The sequence below is a fragment of the Mirounga leonina genome, unplaced genomic scaffold (assembly GCF_011800145.1).
Source record: "Mirounga leonina isolate KUSES-001 unplaced genomic scaffold, KU_Mleo_1.0 Mir_418, whole genome shotgun sequence".
Taxonomy (NCBI): domain Eukaryota; kingdom Metazoa; phylum Chordata; class Mammalia; order Carnivora; family Phocidae; genus Mirounga; species Mirounga leonina.
In genome coordinates this window covers 22,259,625-22,276,522 of record NW_023270739.1, presented here as the reverse complement: position 1 = coordinate 22,276,522, position 16,898 = coordinate 22,259,625, and the positions used below count along the sequence as shown (strand labels likewise).

Genomic DNA, 16,898 nt, shown 5'->3' with positions numbered 1-16,898 from the left:
TGATCCTGATTCTAAGTTCAAATTTAATAGTAGGCAATAAAGAGTTGAACAGAAACTGCATGTATACTTCTATGACTTGAAATTAGTGGGCTTCACTGAAGAATGACAAAGGGGCCAGCAGGCTTTTCATCAAGATACAACCAAAAGTGAGTATCTGGAGATCTTTTCTCTAAGACCAATTAATTTCTCTGAAGAAAAAAACCCTGGCAGAGGAGCCTATACCCATGGCCAGCATTGTGGAAACATGACTGTAGAGCCCACATTCAGAATGCAGATTTTCACTTAACCCATATTTTCAACCCCATACGTATCTAACCCAGGCTTTCTGTTATTCCTGGTGCGCTGTTAAGTCTGATCTTCCAGTTCAGTTGCTCAAGAAAATTAACCTCTGGCCCTCTGATCAAAAAGGTAGAAGGACAAAAAGTGGTCAGCTGGCTTAAGTAAGGGCAGGAAAAGGTAATTCAATGATTTTGTACACAGACTTGCAACCAATTTTTTTTTTTTTTAAATGTCCCAAGCATCATCTCGGAATATGAGTACCAGTTCTTCCAAGTACTAAGCATCTTTTCTGAGGATACTGGCCTTTCTCACTGAACTGCCTTTTGCAGGCACTCAGAATAGAGCTTCCTTCGTTCTGGCTCTGCTAATAAGTCAGTTAGTCTTTATCGCATTTTGTTTTCCAAGAATTTACTGAATTCTCTTATCCTTTGATTTCTTGTTTCCTGTCTTATTTATCATTGTGTGGTTACACCTTTCTGCTATTTTACTGAAATTTCAGGAGAGAGAAAATAGTCAATCTGCAGTTTTAGAAGAAATTCTTCAAAGCGAATTGGAAATAGTCCTAAAATATTGGATATGGAAATGTTTTCCATGCATTTCCCTTCCTAGTTAATAAATCCTGTTAGAAATTTCTTAACAATAGAACAAATGGATGACAAACACTGAACAAACAGGACTCTGAAGTCAAATAAATGGACATTTTTAATGTAGTTCACATTTTAATATAGTTTTAAAAACACTTCCAAATATAACTACAAATTTAATCAGGACAAATACCTGAAAGGAACATGTATCTTAATTAACCATTAGTACATTATTTTAAAGAATTATTTTCCTGAATCCTTGGCTTACTTCATTGGGTTTATAAAGATATAAACCTACTGATTTTTCCATATGAATTATTTTGTACTAAATGTAGTTTTTCCTAGTTGATAATTATAAATAAACCTGTTGATAAAAATCACATTTTAAATAGGGAAAAAAGTTTCCCTTAATAAGTTGGTAAAGACTGTAAGTTGATACTTTTAAACTTCTGATTTACTATAAAGTAGCAATTTGTAAAATCCACACCCTCCCCTAAATTCAGTTTTTCTATTGCAAAAATCTTTATAAAAAATGTACTCTGAGTGCAATAAAATCTCCATATTTGTTTTTTTTTTTAAATCAACACACAGACATACCAAAATAATTCATCATGACAATCAGAGCAAAGAAAGATTTAACAGTCTCAGTTTTGCTAAGGAAAACATTACTGTGGAAGGCATCCAAGGAGTCTAAAATGGTTTTGCTGTGGCAACAAGGCTTCAGGCTGATGCTCATACTACTGTTAAAACAGCTTTCCCCCCTTTAGAGTGAAATATCAGTGCATATTCCTTTACATATTAAAAAAACTTAAATTTTTAAAAATTATCAATCTGCTTTAAAATAATTGTTTAACTCACCTTGAAAACACAGATTGGCTATGATAAATCCATTATTTAACAAACTGGGTATTTCTAATGACCTAAAAGAAAAGGGCTAAAACTCACTGAAGGTCAGGATGTTCTAATTCAGGTCCGAAAAGAGGGAGAGAAGTCCAATGCTTTTTGTGGAATGGAAGAGCAACAATTTTAATGTCTATTTTAAAATATTGAAACATTTTGGGCTCAGTCTCTACTACTTTTAAAACACAGCAGTAAACCAAAAATATTAAAACATGAACCCTATCTCATTCTCAAAAACAATTTTCTGCTACATACATAAATAAAAAGTGCTTATAACTAATAATATACAACACTAAAAAAAGTCTTGAGATCATGTAGGCTTATGTCTCATTGCCAGCAATGAGACTGGTATATGCTAGGGTGCCGTAATATTTACAAAAGACAAAAAATATATATATATTTAATTAATATTTCCTATGGTTCTAATGTTATCATCATACCATTAAGCATAAAATAATCTTTTACATGGTAATTAAAACAAACAGATTATATTATGGAAGAGTAAACTGCAAGGAAATCCTCCTTAGGGATTTCTGAAGATTAAATGTTTATACTAGTTCATAATGAAAACATGAATAGAACACAATTCTGGAAAAAAAAAAGACTAATTTATTTGTTTTATAAGATAAAATATAATACGTGATCTTAGTTTAGATGCCAAGAAGTGATAGCTTAGGGTGTCATCTTAACCAAGAATAAATTCATAGTATTTCTTAGTCACTTAAGACAGGAAGGGAAATTCTAATTCCTGCCACCTGCCCAGTCACTTCAAAAATTCTTAAGAAGTTAAAATAAAAACACCCTGGGTTTTTGGTTACTCTTTCAAGTCTAAATTTCCTGATACCCTGGAAGCAATGAGTTCAATTTGGTGTCTTCTTGTGTTCTGGGAAACAACAATAAGTTTATACTGACATCTCAGCCTTCAGATGCTGTGACCGATTATTTGTGAGTTATAATCTGCAGGCTCCATTTTTAAAATATGTGGGATGACACTATCAATTCGTACATTGCCAATGAGACCTTTGAAAAACAATTCTTCAGTGATGGTAGCATTCATCAATCTCAAAGCAGGCAATCTGAGTAGCAGTCTGGACAACCTAAAAAGGGGAAGGAAAAACAAGGGTGTAAATCCAAAAGAGATTTAGTAGAAAAATAGAGGAGTAATTTCTGCATGTATATTGGTTGTGGTCTAATTTAATAAAGATCTAATTTTAAAAAGTTAAAAAATAAAAACTTAAGTATTCTCAAGCCTTAGAGGGTATGACAATCATCTGGATATAAATGCAGTCCAACAGACTTGATAGGAAAGCTTTGCTCTTAACTACTATACTGTGTTGCCTCCACTTGGCTGAATGGACCATGGAACTAATAAGTTATTTATTTTAAAAAATATTTATTTATTTTAGAGAGAGCACATGTGCACACACGAGCACTGCGGGGGAGCGGGGAGAGAGGGAGAGAGAGAGAGAAAGAGAGAGAGAATCTCAAGTAGACTCCCCACTGAGCTTGGAGCCCGACACGGGCCCATCCCACGACCCTGAGGGTCATGACCTGAGCTGAAATCAAGAGTTGGACGCTCAACCAACTGAGCCACCCAGGCGCTCCACCATGGAACTAAGTTATTAAAGCACAGATCAAATTATACATTTAAGAATGGCTTAGAGATTCAGTTGAGGTTGTAAGAACAGCAATGTTCTGTGTTATCAGGACACATGGGGCTCAGTGGTAATCAAAAAACAAATGGAAATGGTAAAACAGGCAATAGTTATTACTGGAAAGACTGGGGAAGAGCATAGAATATGGAATCAAGACCACTGGGTTCAAATCTTGATTCAACTACCCCTCCACCTATGTGAACGCGTGTTAGCTACTTACTCCTGGTCTCTCTGTGTTGTGGTAAAGATTAATGAAATGATTCCTGCCAGTTTCTGTGCTACTGAGGATCTTAAAGGCAAAACCATACTTTGCATAAGGTATAAGCTGAAAACTCCTATCCAAAGTTAATTTATTATATTATTATTATTTTTCTAAAAGATTTTATTTATTTATTTGACAGAGAAAGACAGCGAGAGAGGGAACACAAGCAGGGGTAGTGGGAGAAGGAGAAGCAGGCTTCCTGCCGAGCAGGGAGCCCAATGCGGGGCTTGATCCCAGAACCCTGGGATCATGACCTGAGCCAAAGGCAGATGCTTAACGACTGAGCCACCCAGGTGCCCCCAAAGTTAATTTATTATTTTTAAATAAATCAAAATATAAGAAACTGAGAGAGTTCAGAGATCAATCAAAGCACCTGGAACCTACTGGAACAGAGGTCAGCCAACAGCTATATGCCAAGAAGGAGGAAAAATTTAAATACTATATTTGTTTGTACAATGAGGTATAAAACAATTTTAGAGACTTTAAAAAATTGAGAACAATCATAACAAAACCACCCCCAACAAAAAAAACCAACTTTCTGAAAAGCTTGGGTATGTGTATCCCTCTTGTATTCTAAGGCCTTGCACTCTAACATTTGTGACCAATCGAAAACAGGATTAAGTCACCTTTTTTTTTTTTTTTAAGATCTTATTTATTCATTTGTCAGAGAGAGAGAGCGCACAGGCAGGGGGAGCGTCAGGCAGAGGGAGAAGAAGGATCCCTGCTGAGCAAGCAGCTCGATGTGGGACTCGATCCCAGAACCTTGGGATCATGACTTGAGCCGAAGGCAGATGCTTAATCGAACGACTGAGCCTCCCAGGCATCCCTAGTCACATTCCTATACCCACTAGTCTCCTCTTCAAATTACCCAGTTCCTATTTGTTACCACGTGAGCTGCAGGAATAAAACTGGTAGGAAGCAGGGTAGGAAAACTGGTTAGATAAACTAAAGGTGATTTTTATGATGGAACTGGCTTATAAATCTATTATTTATTATCTGTAAATAATTATTTTATGTAAAACATTCTTTTATTAGTACAAAGCATGTTAATTTAATAATCTTAGTAAACATCTATATAGTCCTTATTATATATTATATTACATATATGTTACACTATATGCAATATGATATACTATACAATAGGCAGTGTTCTAAGCTATTTACATATATCAACTGATTTAATCATTATACTAATTGTGGGTACTATTATCTACATTTTACAGAGAAAGAAACTGAAACACAGAAGTTGAGTAACTTGCCCACAGTCATATAGCTAGTAAGTGATGGGGTCAGGAGTAGAGCCGTGGTATTCTGGCTCTGCCAGCCACGTGCTAGCAGAACTACTCTCCAATACTGTTCCTCTTCAAAAACTGAGTTGGATCTTATTAAAAAAAAATTTCTTTTCAAGGGATATTGGCAAGAAATATCTTGGTAGAAATATCATAAACCAAATTCCTAATTATTTATAAAATAGTCAGATGGTGTTTTTATTCATTCATTCCTGTTTCTTCCCTTTCACTAATAAAATCCTTTATTTGGGGCTCCTGGGTGGCTCAGTCGTTAAGCGTCTGCCTTCGGCTCAGGTCATGATCCCAGGGTCCTGGGATCGAGCCCCACATCGGGCTCCCTGCTCCGCGGGAAGCCTGCTTCTCCCTCTCCCACTCCCCCTGCTTGTGTTCCCTCTCTCGCTGTGTGTGTGTGTGTCTCTCTCTCTGTCAAATAAACAAATAAAGTCTTTAAAAAAATACAATAAAATCCTTTATTTCATCTGAAGAAAATAGTTTGGGCACTAGAGCCAGACAACCTGAGCTCACAGGCAGGCCCTGCCATCTGTGTGTGACCCTGAGCAAGTTATTTAACCTTTCTGCTCAAGTCTTCTTCTATAAATTGTAAGAAATGCATGAAATACTACCTGTAAATCACTTGCACCAATGCACTACTGCTTTTAATAGGATTAGCTATTTCAAAGGTCCATGCTGACTAAAACACTGATATACTCTTGGAAGGGAAAATAATGAAATAGATTCATAAAAAATTTTAAGATGGATTTAATTAAATAGTATTTAACTTTTACATACCTGTAGGTGTCATCTGGATATGTTTTGGTTATATAATCTTGGAATTCCACATATGCCTTTTCCTGAAATTTCTCGATTTGTTCCATGTTTTCTAGGCCTGGATGATCTGAAACATTAAAGAATATATTGTTACCCTAGTTCTGAATGTTCATTTAATAAGACACAGAGAGATGAGATAGAAGGGGGTGGGAAGAACAGTTCAGTCAAAAAAAAAAAAAAAAAAAAAGCGCTATCCTATGCGTGGTTCTCTCACTCCACAAATGTATTTAGTAACCCACCTACTAAATGCCAGACACTCTACTTTAAGCCCTTTAAAAAATTTATTTAAAAAATATTTTATTTATTTATTTGAGAGGGAAAGAGAGAGAGTATGAGTGGGGGGGGAAGGGCAGAGGGAGAGGGAGAAACAGACTTCTAGCTGAGCAGGGAGCCCCATGTGGGGCTCAATCCCAGGACCCCGGGGATCATGACTGGAGCTGAAGGCAAACACTCAACCAACTGAGCCACCCAGGTGCCCCTGTACTTTAACCCTCATAATGATTTTGTCTCATATACATATTCTAAAATGTAAATAAATGAGATCACTGGTTTCTACTAAAATAGTTTTCTCTATTCCAAAAGTCATGGAAGGGAGTTTGATCATTTTGCTTCAACAGGAACAAAAAATAAAATGACTTAGCTTAGTTAAAAAAGCATTTTTAATCCAATGAAATACCTGCAGATTATATTCTACACTACTTTTTTCATAAGAACCTTCCCATCATTGTTGGGTAAAAAGATACTTCTGAAATTATCAAAGAATGGACAGTATTTCTATAAGAAAAACTGTAACACAGAAACACAAAGTAATCTATATAAACATTTCAATAGTCACTACAAAATTTCACAAAAATGGGAATATTAAGAGAACTTCAATAAAATTATGCCTAACTTAGGCAATATTGAAAAACATGGAAAGCTCTGCTCTGACTAAAGAGAATAAAAAATAAATAGAAAATATTGGGAATACTTAATAAAATTATACTAAATCAAATCTATGTTCTTTCAATTTTAAGGTAAATGAAGGTGGCAAACTGGTTGTGATTAAAATGGAAATACATGTTATTAACTTACGTGAAACTCTTAAGAAACAGGAAAAAAAGCTTTAAGTGTCATATTAGTATCACTGAGTTTAAGAAGCAGGTTTCCTCATATAATTTTATTATGATGCACAGGAATAGACACACCAAAATAAAAAATACAGGGTCTAAGAGAATAGTCAATTTTTCTTATTCATAAATTGATCATTGAGCTGTCATTTTACTGTATGTGAAAGCTAGAAACTGGCAGGAAAATAAGAGACATTTTTCTATTTGTTGGTAACTCTACTAAGATGTTTAGAAGTTTAACCCATTAACAAACCAATACTCACCTTTCATTTGCCTTCTCATCATGCCTACCAAAATATGCCTAAGAATTCAAATATTGATGTGAACATAATTATGTCATTTCAATGATTTCTTCAACTTTCCTTTTCATACCTAGATCAATGTCTAATATCCATAAAATTCACTGATTTAAAGTGTGTAATTCAATAGTTTTTCGTAGATTCAGAGCTGTGCAACCATCATTACAATTGAATTTTAGAACATTTTTGTCATCCCAAGAGAAATTCTGTGCCCATTGGCAATCACCTCCCATGCTCCCCCTCCTTAGTCCCTGGTAGCCACTAATCTAGTTTATGTCTCTACAGACTTGCCTATTCCAGACATTTCATATAAATGGAATCATATAAAATGTGGTCTTTTGTGACTGGCTTCTTTCACTTAGTGTACTGTTTTCAACCACGATGTAGCATGTATCAGAATTTCATTCCTTTTTATGGCTGATACCCCACCGTCTGTAGATATTACATCTGGTTTATTCATTTATTGATGGACACTTGGGCTGTCTCCACTTTCAGTGCATCCTTTCACATTCCCACCAGCAATGTATGAGATTCCCCCAATATTGTGTTTTAAATAAGAAAGAAATGTTTATGTACCTGGACTGAAGAGTACTATTGCCTTCAGGTAGGCATATTCATATCCATCAATGCAGAGTTTAACCATGCTGTTACAGAACTCCTGTAGTTTAAAGATGTGCTCCATCAATAATTTTCTTCTTTCTGTTGACATTTTATCTTTAATTAAAAACAAACAAACGAAAGCTTCTAGTTTTTGGCTAAAATGTATGACTATTTTTACTCAATATATTTCCTTCTCACTAATTTCTAGCTTTGAATATAACCAAGCTGTAAATGTTTAAAATTCATTATCTCTGCAAGTGAAGATGAAACTTGTGATCTTCAGACATTCCTCATTCAAGGAAAAAAACAAGCTGTTAGAAAAAAAAAACAAAAACCCCAAGAAATTTAGTGTTTCAAGATATATCTTTGAGAAGGTAAGCTGTAAGGATAACCTGAAAAACTAGCCTACAGAAGACTCAAATTTTGGTAACAAGATTTTATTTAAGCTTGTAATTGGTTGAAAAAAATGAGCAAAAGCACCTAGATTTTTGAAGTTCCCAACACTATTAAAATAAAAATACTTAGCAAAAAAACACTGCCAAGACCAAAGAAAAGTTGAGTATAATAAAGTTTTATAATAACTTTTAAAATTTATTGTGTTTATGTTTAAAACACATCTGACTAGTCAACCACAGCTTTAATGAAGTAGGCTATATATAACCCATTACAAATTCATGCGAAATGAATCAAGACCAGGAGTCCATAAATAAGATGGAATGTAGTGCTACCTTCTAGCAGATCTACTGCTGATGACATTTTAAGGTGATTTTTCTGCCTCAAACAGGAAGTGGAAGCAGATGATTTAAAAATAACGCAAAACAATGAGAAATGGGACATGCTAAGGAAATAAAACATGATTCCCAATTTGTAAATTATTCCTAAATTCAAAAAGCAGTTCCTCCCATGCTCCTGGTTAGTCACAAGCCAATTTAAAATTAAACATTTATAAATCAATGACCGCCTGTGTCCTCAATTAAAGCCGTAATGACCACGGCATCAAGAAAAGGAAAAAAGTAAAGATTGCTCTGTTTAAGTGAAAGAATATATCCCAATGAACTGATTAAAAACAAAAACAAAAACAACCCAGCCTATGCTGGGATGCAAAGGACTATAATTAAAAAAAGTCAGTTTGAAAATTGGTGAGGAGTATACATTTAAAAATATCTGGTCACCTCTATGTAAGCTAATCCCTGGATCCTTTGGTATCTATGTCCAAATATGCAAAACTTCACAGGGCCTACTCAGAAGCTGCCTGCCAGAGTTAAATATAATTGTTTCAATTTTGTTATGCTCTCATTTGAAAATATTTTTGGGTAATTAATGGGTGAATTTATCAAAATGTAAAAGTTATCTCTAGTAAAAAGGATGCTGGTATCTTAAACATTAATCAACTATCTAACTTTAATGATAACATAGTTTATAAAATTGACACCCTCTCTTATATCCTGGAAAAAGAAATAAATAAGATGCTCCTTACCCTGTTGAAGGCTACTGTGAAGACAATTGACAAATGTTGCTAATATAGTTGCCACATTCATCACTTGCCAACACTGGGCAAGACCAAGAGTAAAAAGTTCATTCCAATAAGCTTTCACCAATGATATGCTATTTTCTTGCCTATTAAAATGAAACACAACAAACATGTATCAGATATTAACATGTATTTTATAAACTTTACAACTTTTTAAAAAAAATTTATTTATTTATTTGAGAGAGAGAGCACGAGCAGGGGGAGGGACAAAGGGAGAGGGAGAAGCAGACTCCCTGCTGAGCAGGGGCTGGATCCCAGGACCTTGAGATTATGACCTGAGCCGGAGGCAGATGCTTAACAAACTAGGTCACTTAGGCATCCCGAAACGGTTTATTAAGCATGTTTCAGATGGGATATTAGTATCCCTATAAATGAGATACTGTGGATTTTGCTAGGAGAAATGAAAATAAGAATGGTCCCTTCCTGAACTTCTGAATAAGAAATCTCCAGAGCATGAGAGAGTAGAAAAAATATTAGAAGTCAGCCACAGTTTTAAAAACTAGATCATCCACTGATTATCCATTTGAAATCTGGCTAATAAGCTTCCCAGGTCTCAGCTGCCTAGCTATATAAAATGAAGAGAAACTATACGTCCTATTCCCTGCTCTCATTATTATGAGATGTAAATATAAGAATTATGTGAATAAGGGATGACATATAGTATATGCCAGGCACTATTCAAGGTACTGGAGAAACAGCAATTAACAGGATGGATTAAGTCTGCCTCCATGAAACAGAAGGTAAACATACAAAAATACCATTTCAAATATTTTATATATTATATACACATGTATATGGTTATATATACATTAGGTTTCTCTCAGGTAAGAAAAATTCTACATTACTATAAAGCAGGATTATGCATTAAAAAACGGTGGGGAGGGGGGTGTTCAGGTAAGGTGGCTAGAAAAGGCCAGCCTGAGGGGCTGACATCTGAGTAGAGAAAGATGGGAAAGAACTTAAAAAACAAAAAGATCTAGGGTATTGCCAATTTCTTATGGCAATTAAAATCTATTTGAAAGTGAAGTTTAAATGAAAAGAAAATCATATTTTCAAATCTCCATATAAAAAATGATGTAAAATTTATATCTTAAAATCAAAGAAAATAAAAGAGACCAAGATAATATTTTCATGTATCAGAAAAGACAGCTAAAATCCAGAATCGAGGATGGTGTGAGGAAATAAGCATTCATTCTCACGTAAGCATTGCTGAGGTGTTAACTGGCTCAACATCTTTTTGGAGGACAATTTAATAGTACCTCTCTATAAAAAAACTAGAACATACACCCTCTGAGACTTAGCTATTCCACACTTGATCTTAGCCAAAAGGCCGAGAAGCGATGAGACTTAGCTATTCCACTTGTAAGAACCTATTTTATAGAAATACACAAAGTAGGCAAATTATACATACAATGCTACAGTGCTTATTGTAGCACTGGATAGAATAACAAAGAAAATTAGCAAGAACCCAAATGTCTACTAATAAAGAATGAGTAAATCAATAAGAGATCCTGTAAAAGAGAATACTAGGCAACCATTCAGGAGAACAGGGTAAACTGACATTTGCAGACATAGGAAGAGACCCATCTTATAAGTATAAAAAGAAAGGCAAAGAATAGGATATGCAAGTGTGTAATGGATTGTTAAAATATGGCACTGAAAAGGTCTGTTAGGACACCAAACTGTTAATTAGTGGGGTTAGTTACCTCTGGAGAATGAAGTTTTACTTTATATTTCTATACTTCAGTGTTACTTTAAAATTTTATAAACAGGAGGAAAAGGTTAAAAGCAAACATGATGGGAAAGTTCACAGTAATTCAGTTTTCACCTTAACCTCTGAGTCCGAAGTTTTAAAGAGGAAACAGCTAACCAAGGTAATTAGTGGACACAGGATAGGAAAATGAACAGAACCAACTGACAAAAAAAAAAAAAAAAAAAAAAAAATCAAAGCTCTTTCTGGCCTGTGTTATACCTAGTAGGATGAAAGTACTTTGACATTGTTGTGGGAGACTCAGAGAAAAGATTGAGTAACCGTGCAGAGGATGAGGGACACCAAAATTGTTATGAGTACCCTAAAGGAAAAATGACGAAAAGTGGCAAATGAGGAATAAGCCACCAGATTACTTTGTTTCCAAAGGAAAAGTGAAAGAACTAAATATGGAGATTAATTGCAGAAAGATACATATATTTACATCTTCATCCAAAACAAAACCCCAAATATCCTTGTAGTATAGCTAGCTATGCTGTTCAAATGTTTTTAAAAAGTTCACTAGGAAAGGAAAACAGCAAGTCCTTTTTAAAGAGAAGGTTCCTAAGAGAATGAAGGAAAATGAGCATTGATAATCTAGTTTGCAGTAGCACTGGATTAGATAATTTACATTCATTATCTCCGCTAAGTAGCCTCGCCAGCAAGAAAGCATTTCTGCTCTTAAATTATAGATGTAGAAATAGAGCCTAGTTAAGTAGCAAAGCTAGGAGATGAACAAATCCAGAATTTGAACCCAGGTGTTCAAAATCTATGCTTTTGTATAACTCATTAAAATTTTAGCAAGTAAAATGCTAAAGTCAAATTTCTCAGTAGAGACTCCCCTTTACAGCTAGTATTTTGTGACAGTAAGGGCATGTTTGCTATCAACTTTTTTCTGTGAAAAACAAATAACTATTGTAATCACATTATACTACCTATTTTCTAAACATCTTTCCTTTGAAAAGCAAAAGGAGCTGGATGGGGTAGCTAAAGTATCAGTCAGGTACACTGAAACAATGCCAGTGTTAATTAATAGAGGCATTAGGTTGCATAACGGTAAATATGTCAACTTCTTTTACAAATAGGTATAGGTATTTTTCTCTAACTAGTCTTCTATATTGTTAAGTTCATTAAAATATGTACATAGTACTCAGAATTAGAGATCAGATCATTGTTTATACTATTTATTTTGATAAAATAAGACTTCCAAAGTCATGTATACGTGGGGATAACCTAACCATTTGTCTTCCACGCAAATAAACCCAAGGCATTATACTTTACCTAGCAGCATGTGTTTGAAAGGAAAGCATGGTCCTTAGGGAAAAGTTGTCAGTGATACGGCAATAAAGCTGGTTTTATTTTTATTTTTAAAAATTTTTTAAAAAGATTTTATTTATTTGACAGAGAGCACAAGCAGGGGGAGTGGCAGGCAGAGGGACAGGGGGAAGCAGGCTCACCACAGAGCAGGGGGAGCCCAATGTGAGACTCGATCCCAGGACCCCGGGATCATGACCCGAGCCAAAGGCAGTCACCCAACGAACTGAGCCACCCAGGTGCCCAATAAAGCTGGTTTTAAACCCGCATCTATAGTAAAACATTACTTTGTTTCAGTGGGATTTTAAAAGATTCAACTTTCAGACTTAGCATCTATGGAAGGTTTCTTAAATTACTCAAAAAATAAAGTCTCCTGTAGCAAATAGTGGTGGTTTAGAATTTTGGGTTATATTACGAGAATCCAGGTAGAGAAGACTGCTGACAAATCATGCCAAGTGCCTGTAACTGAACTTACTACTGTGTAATCACCTAAATTACACAGGTAGAAGTGAAAAACAACTGAATTCCTATAAGTTTTGAAACTACAAATCTTTTTTTTTTAAAGATTTTATTTATTTATTTGACAGAGACAGAGATAGTGAGAGCAGGAACAGAAGCAGCGGGAGTGGGAGAGGGAGAGCAGGCTTCCCACCGAGGAGGGAACCCGATGTGGGACTCGATCCCAGGACCCTGGGATCATGACCTGAGCCGAAGGCAGACGCTTAACGACTGAGCCACCCAGGCGCCCCGAAACTACAAATCTTAAACAGAAAAGTAAAATCCTTGTAAAATATAAAGGACTGTACAATAGACAGTATTAACCACCCACTGTTTGAAAGGTTCTTAAAGCTACTGTTCTCCATTTAATAAGTAATCAAAACAAACTCGACTTTTAGTAACTGATTAATGTTGCTTATCTGTTTCTCTCTGCAATATTAGGGCTTTGTTCCCAAGTTTTGGGTCTACGGATAAAAATGCAACCTATGTCAGTTTCTAGGAGACTCAGAATAGCTTTTATTACCACTCAACAGAATTTCCCATCATCAGTACTTAGTCCTCTTCCATCTGATTAACTAGAACTACAAACAACCTAGATGGCGACAGTGAGTTTATGTAGCGATTAATGGCCTCACATGCTACACCAATGGTTAATTCTGATTGCAAAGAATCCTGTGGCTGTTACATTAAAACCATTTTTCAGTACAGATCAGAGGGAAATGTGGCTGCCACTGTAAGACTGGATTATAACTGGAAACCTCAGGTTTTATTTTTGGTTTCTTTTTGGAAATGTTTCCATAGGATAATCACACTTAACAGAAGTACTTAAGATCAACAGTGCTATATAAATAATTCAAAGAGTTCAAAGCACTCCCTAAAAATCGTTTTTTTTTTTGTTTTTTTTTTTTACTATAATAGTTGATAGCCTATTATGACAAATATCACCAGATTACTTTTCAACACAAAAGTACTCCAGTTACAAGCTTAGGGAACTAAGTAAACCTAACCCTTTAAAATAAACTGCTAATATGTAAATTTATATCATATTTTAATTCTTTGTTAAAAAAAGCAGACTGGAGAAATTCTGAAAACTAAATGTTATTTTGAGAGAAAGGGCTAACAATAGTTCTAAAGGTTAACCATTCTAAATTAGGCTTTCAATCTATGTAACTATATTAGTTAAGTATATGATTTAATGCATGGTATACCCAACACCAAATTATACTGGGGTTCTATGTGTGCCTTTTTTTTTTTTTTTTAAGGAGGCTCCATGGCCAGTGCAGAGCCCAACGTGGGGCTCAAACTCATGACCCTGAGCATCAAGACCTGAGCTGAGATCAAGAGCCCGACGCTTAACTGACTGAGCCACCCAGGTGCTCCATGTATGCTTTTAAAGTCATGACTGAGAAATTTCTTAATCATATTAAATACTCTGTAAGAATAAAGGATGGACAGTTATCATTCCTTTGGCAAATGGGAGAACAGAAGTATAGGATATGAAAGCACATTATTTATGAAATCATGTTGGTGAGTAGGGCCCTGTGACTAGAAAAATACTTTTATGACTATGGACTTAACTTTTTCCATAGTCTCTTTGCGTCTTCATACCAGTTACTTTAACACAATCTAAATAAATCTGGCAAACATCAGGTAATACAGATGTAATACAGATTACTGGTGTGTTTCTTGGTGGTAAGTATCTCCAAATTATCACTGTGGTACTATGGGGTCTACAGTATCTCCCCCTTCCCCACTTTTTGTAATCACAGATTGGAAAACAACTGTTTCTATTTTGAAACATTCACTGTATGCATGTTTCAGCTCCTTATGAACATGCCTGAGATGAACACTGAAAACAGTGGGGCTGGGAGGGAAACAACGGCCCAGGGCATACCTACAGCCTCCCTATCTTCAGGTCAAAGACAGCCTATTACAAATGCTGGCCATGATTTATCAGCTCCACTGCATATATTCCATTTGAATTATTAACTCAGTCAAATTATGAAACATGGATACCCTTCCTACATAAAAATAAGAAAATACTAACTGCCATAATTTGTCATATAAATAACAAAACTTTATAATGTTATACCATTTTTTCCCTTTAATACAAATCCATCCAAAATAAAAGTTCTTGCTTAGTGTACATTTGTGCGGTAAAATCACATTTATACTCAAGGACTTCAAAACACTTACCCTAGAGCCTGGAAGGAAGGAATCGAAAGTGCCCAGTGCATTGATAAGAACAGCAGTCTGGAGGCAGACTCCCCAATGTAGTGCACATTCAGGTACTCAGGCATAGGAGAAGGCATGGTGAGCTAGTGTGAACAGGGACTGAGGTAAATTATGACAGTTCTAAATGATACTTTCTTTGAAAAAGTTACATGTAAACATATCAAATAGGAGTTTGATATATTCACCAAAAGGCAAATCGTGAAATAATCCAAGTGACTGGATTTTACAGCTATAAATAGGATTTAGAATGAGTAGATCATAGCTGCTAACAAAGCAATATTTAGACAAGCAGGATCCCATTTAATAAATATCAGGTATGATATTCCCTGGTTGTGTTTTTAAGTTATTTCTGTCTTGGTCTAACAATGTGCTTTTTTTCCTTTCTTCTCTTCCTTTATCAATAATGGTATAGTTCAGTTTAAGGAGTAATCCTGTGTGTTAAATGTTCCATTCACGCAGGCTATGTGGAGTAACAAATTCAAATCTTACAGGGTCAGGAGAATAATGAGTGAAGTGGGCCTGCTGGTGCCATCTGGGAAGTGCATATTCCTTTATCTGGGACTCGAATTCCATATACTGAAAACATATGGCAATTTGGACTAAGGACTGCCTGCTCTATTTTTCAAAGAGCAGGTTCTGTGTGCAACTCCCTGTTTAATCTACAGGTAAAACAAAATGTGTCTGTGGCTCTAATACTCACAGGCTGTCCGTTTGTACTCCTGACCTCAGGTAGTCACTTTAAGTGTGGGTCAACTGTTGAAAATAAATATCCCACATCAAAAGCATTTTTGAAAAGCTTGTTAAAGAGAACTTTCATTACTATAAATGAAATGTAATTTCATCTATAACCTAAATTTCTATCACTAAGGAAAATAACCTATGCTATAGAGTACTTTGTAGGCATTAAAATTAGTGAGATAAACTGAGATGTAATGGCATAGAAAAAAAATACCTCACAGACGTCTAAGTGGAAAAACTACGAAACAATGTGTAGATGACCTAATTTATGTTAAAGAGAAAGGGACAGAGAGAGAGAGAGTGTGTGTGTGTGTGTGTGTGTATAAAGGACAGAAGATCTATCACAGCAAGTTAACACTGGCTACCTCAGGGGTAGAGTAGGTGGATGTACCCGTATGTATTTTTCTGAGGAAAGGATAGCTTTAATCAGATTCTCAAAAGTGTCTATGATGCCTAACAGATCAAAAGGTTTTCATCAAAATGATACAAAAATTCTCCAGAAATGTTAGGTAAAAAATATTGCCTTTGTTCATTATTAGCCACAAATGGTTTATCTATTTATAAATGGTGCCACTAATAAAACAACAGAGAAATTAACAGTTGAAATTTCATGTATGAGAAAAAAATATATATATATTTTAAAATATTTTATTTATTTATTTGAGAGGGAGAGAGAGAGTGAGCATGGGCGGGTTGAGGGGCAGAAGAAGCAGACACCCCACTGAGCAGGGAGCCAATGCGGGGTCTGATCCCGAGACTCAGGACTCTGGGATCATGACCTGAACCGAAGGCAGACATTCAACCGACTGAGCCACCCAGGTGCCCTGAGAAGAATATTTTTTATTTAAAAAAAAAAATTTTTTAAGATTTTATTTTTAAGTAATCTTTACATCCAACATGGGGCTCAAACTCACAACCCTGAGATTAAGAGTCACACACTCCACCAACTGGGCCAGCCAGTGGGCACCCTGAGAATATTTTTTAAATGCTTGAGAATGTTTACTGGAGCAGCAAATTAAAATGCCACTAT

General features: G+C 35.4%; 1 protein-coding gene across 6 annotated transcripts in view; it reads right to left on the bottom strand.

Annotated features, from left to right (window-relative positions):
• Window positions 1-963: 963 nt before the first annotated feature.
• The window catches only part of NR2C1 (nuclear receptor subfamily 2 group C member 1), a 45,837-nt gene continuing 29,902 nt past the window's right edge, over window positions 964-16,898 (bottom strand). For 3 of the 6 annotated variants that reach the window (XM_034987827.1, XM_034987826.1, XM_034987828.1), the window contains 5 exons: window positions 15,092-15,213; window positions 9,283-9,422; window positions 7,782-7,919; window positions 5,759-5,864; window positions 2,588-2,860 (listed from right to left, as the gene is read on the bottom strand). In XM_034987827.1, coding sequence (XP_034843718.1) covers window positions 2,686-2,860; window positions 5,759-5,864; window positions 7,782-7,919; window positions 9,283-9,422; window positions 15,092-15,213 — 681 coding nt within the window. In that variant the 3' untranslated portion in view covers window positions 2,588-2,685. Of the gene's footprint in view, window positions 2,861-5,758; window positions 5,865-7,781; window positions 7,920-9,282; window positions 9,423-15,091; window positions 15,214-16,898 lie in introns of all 6 variants that reach the window. The other 3 variants (XM_034987825.1, XM_034987829.1, XM_034987830.1) reach the window with 3 other exon arrangements.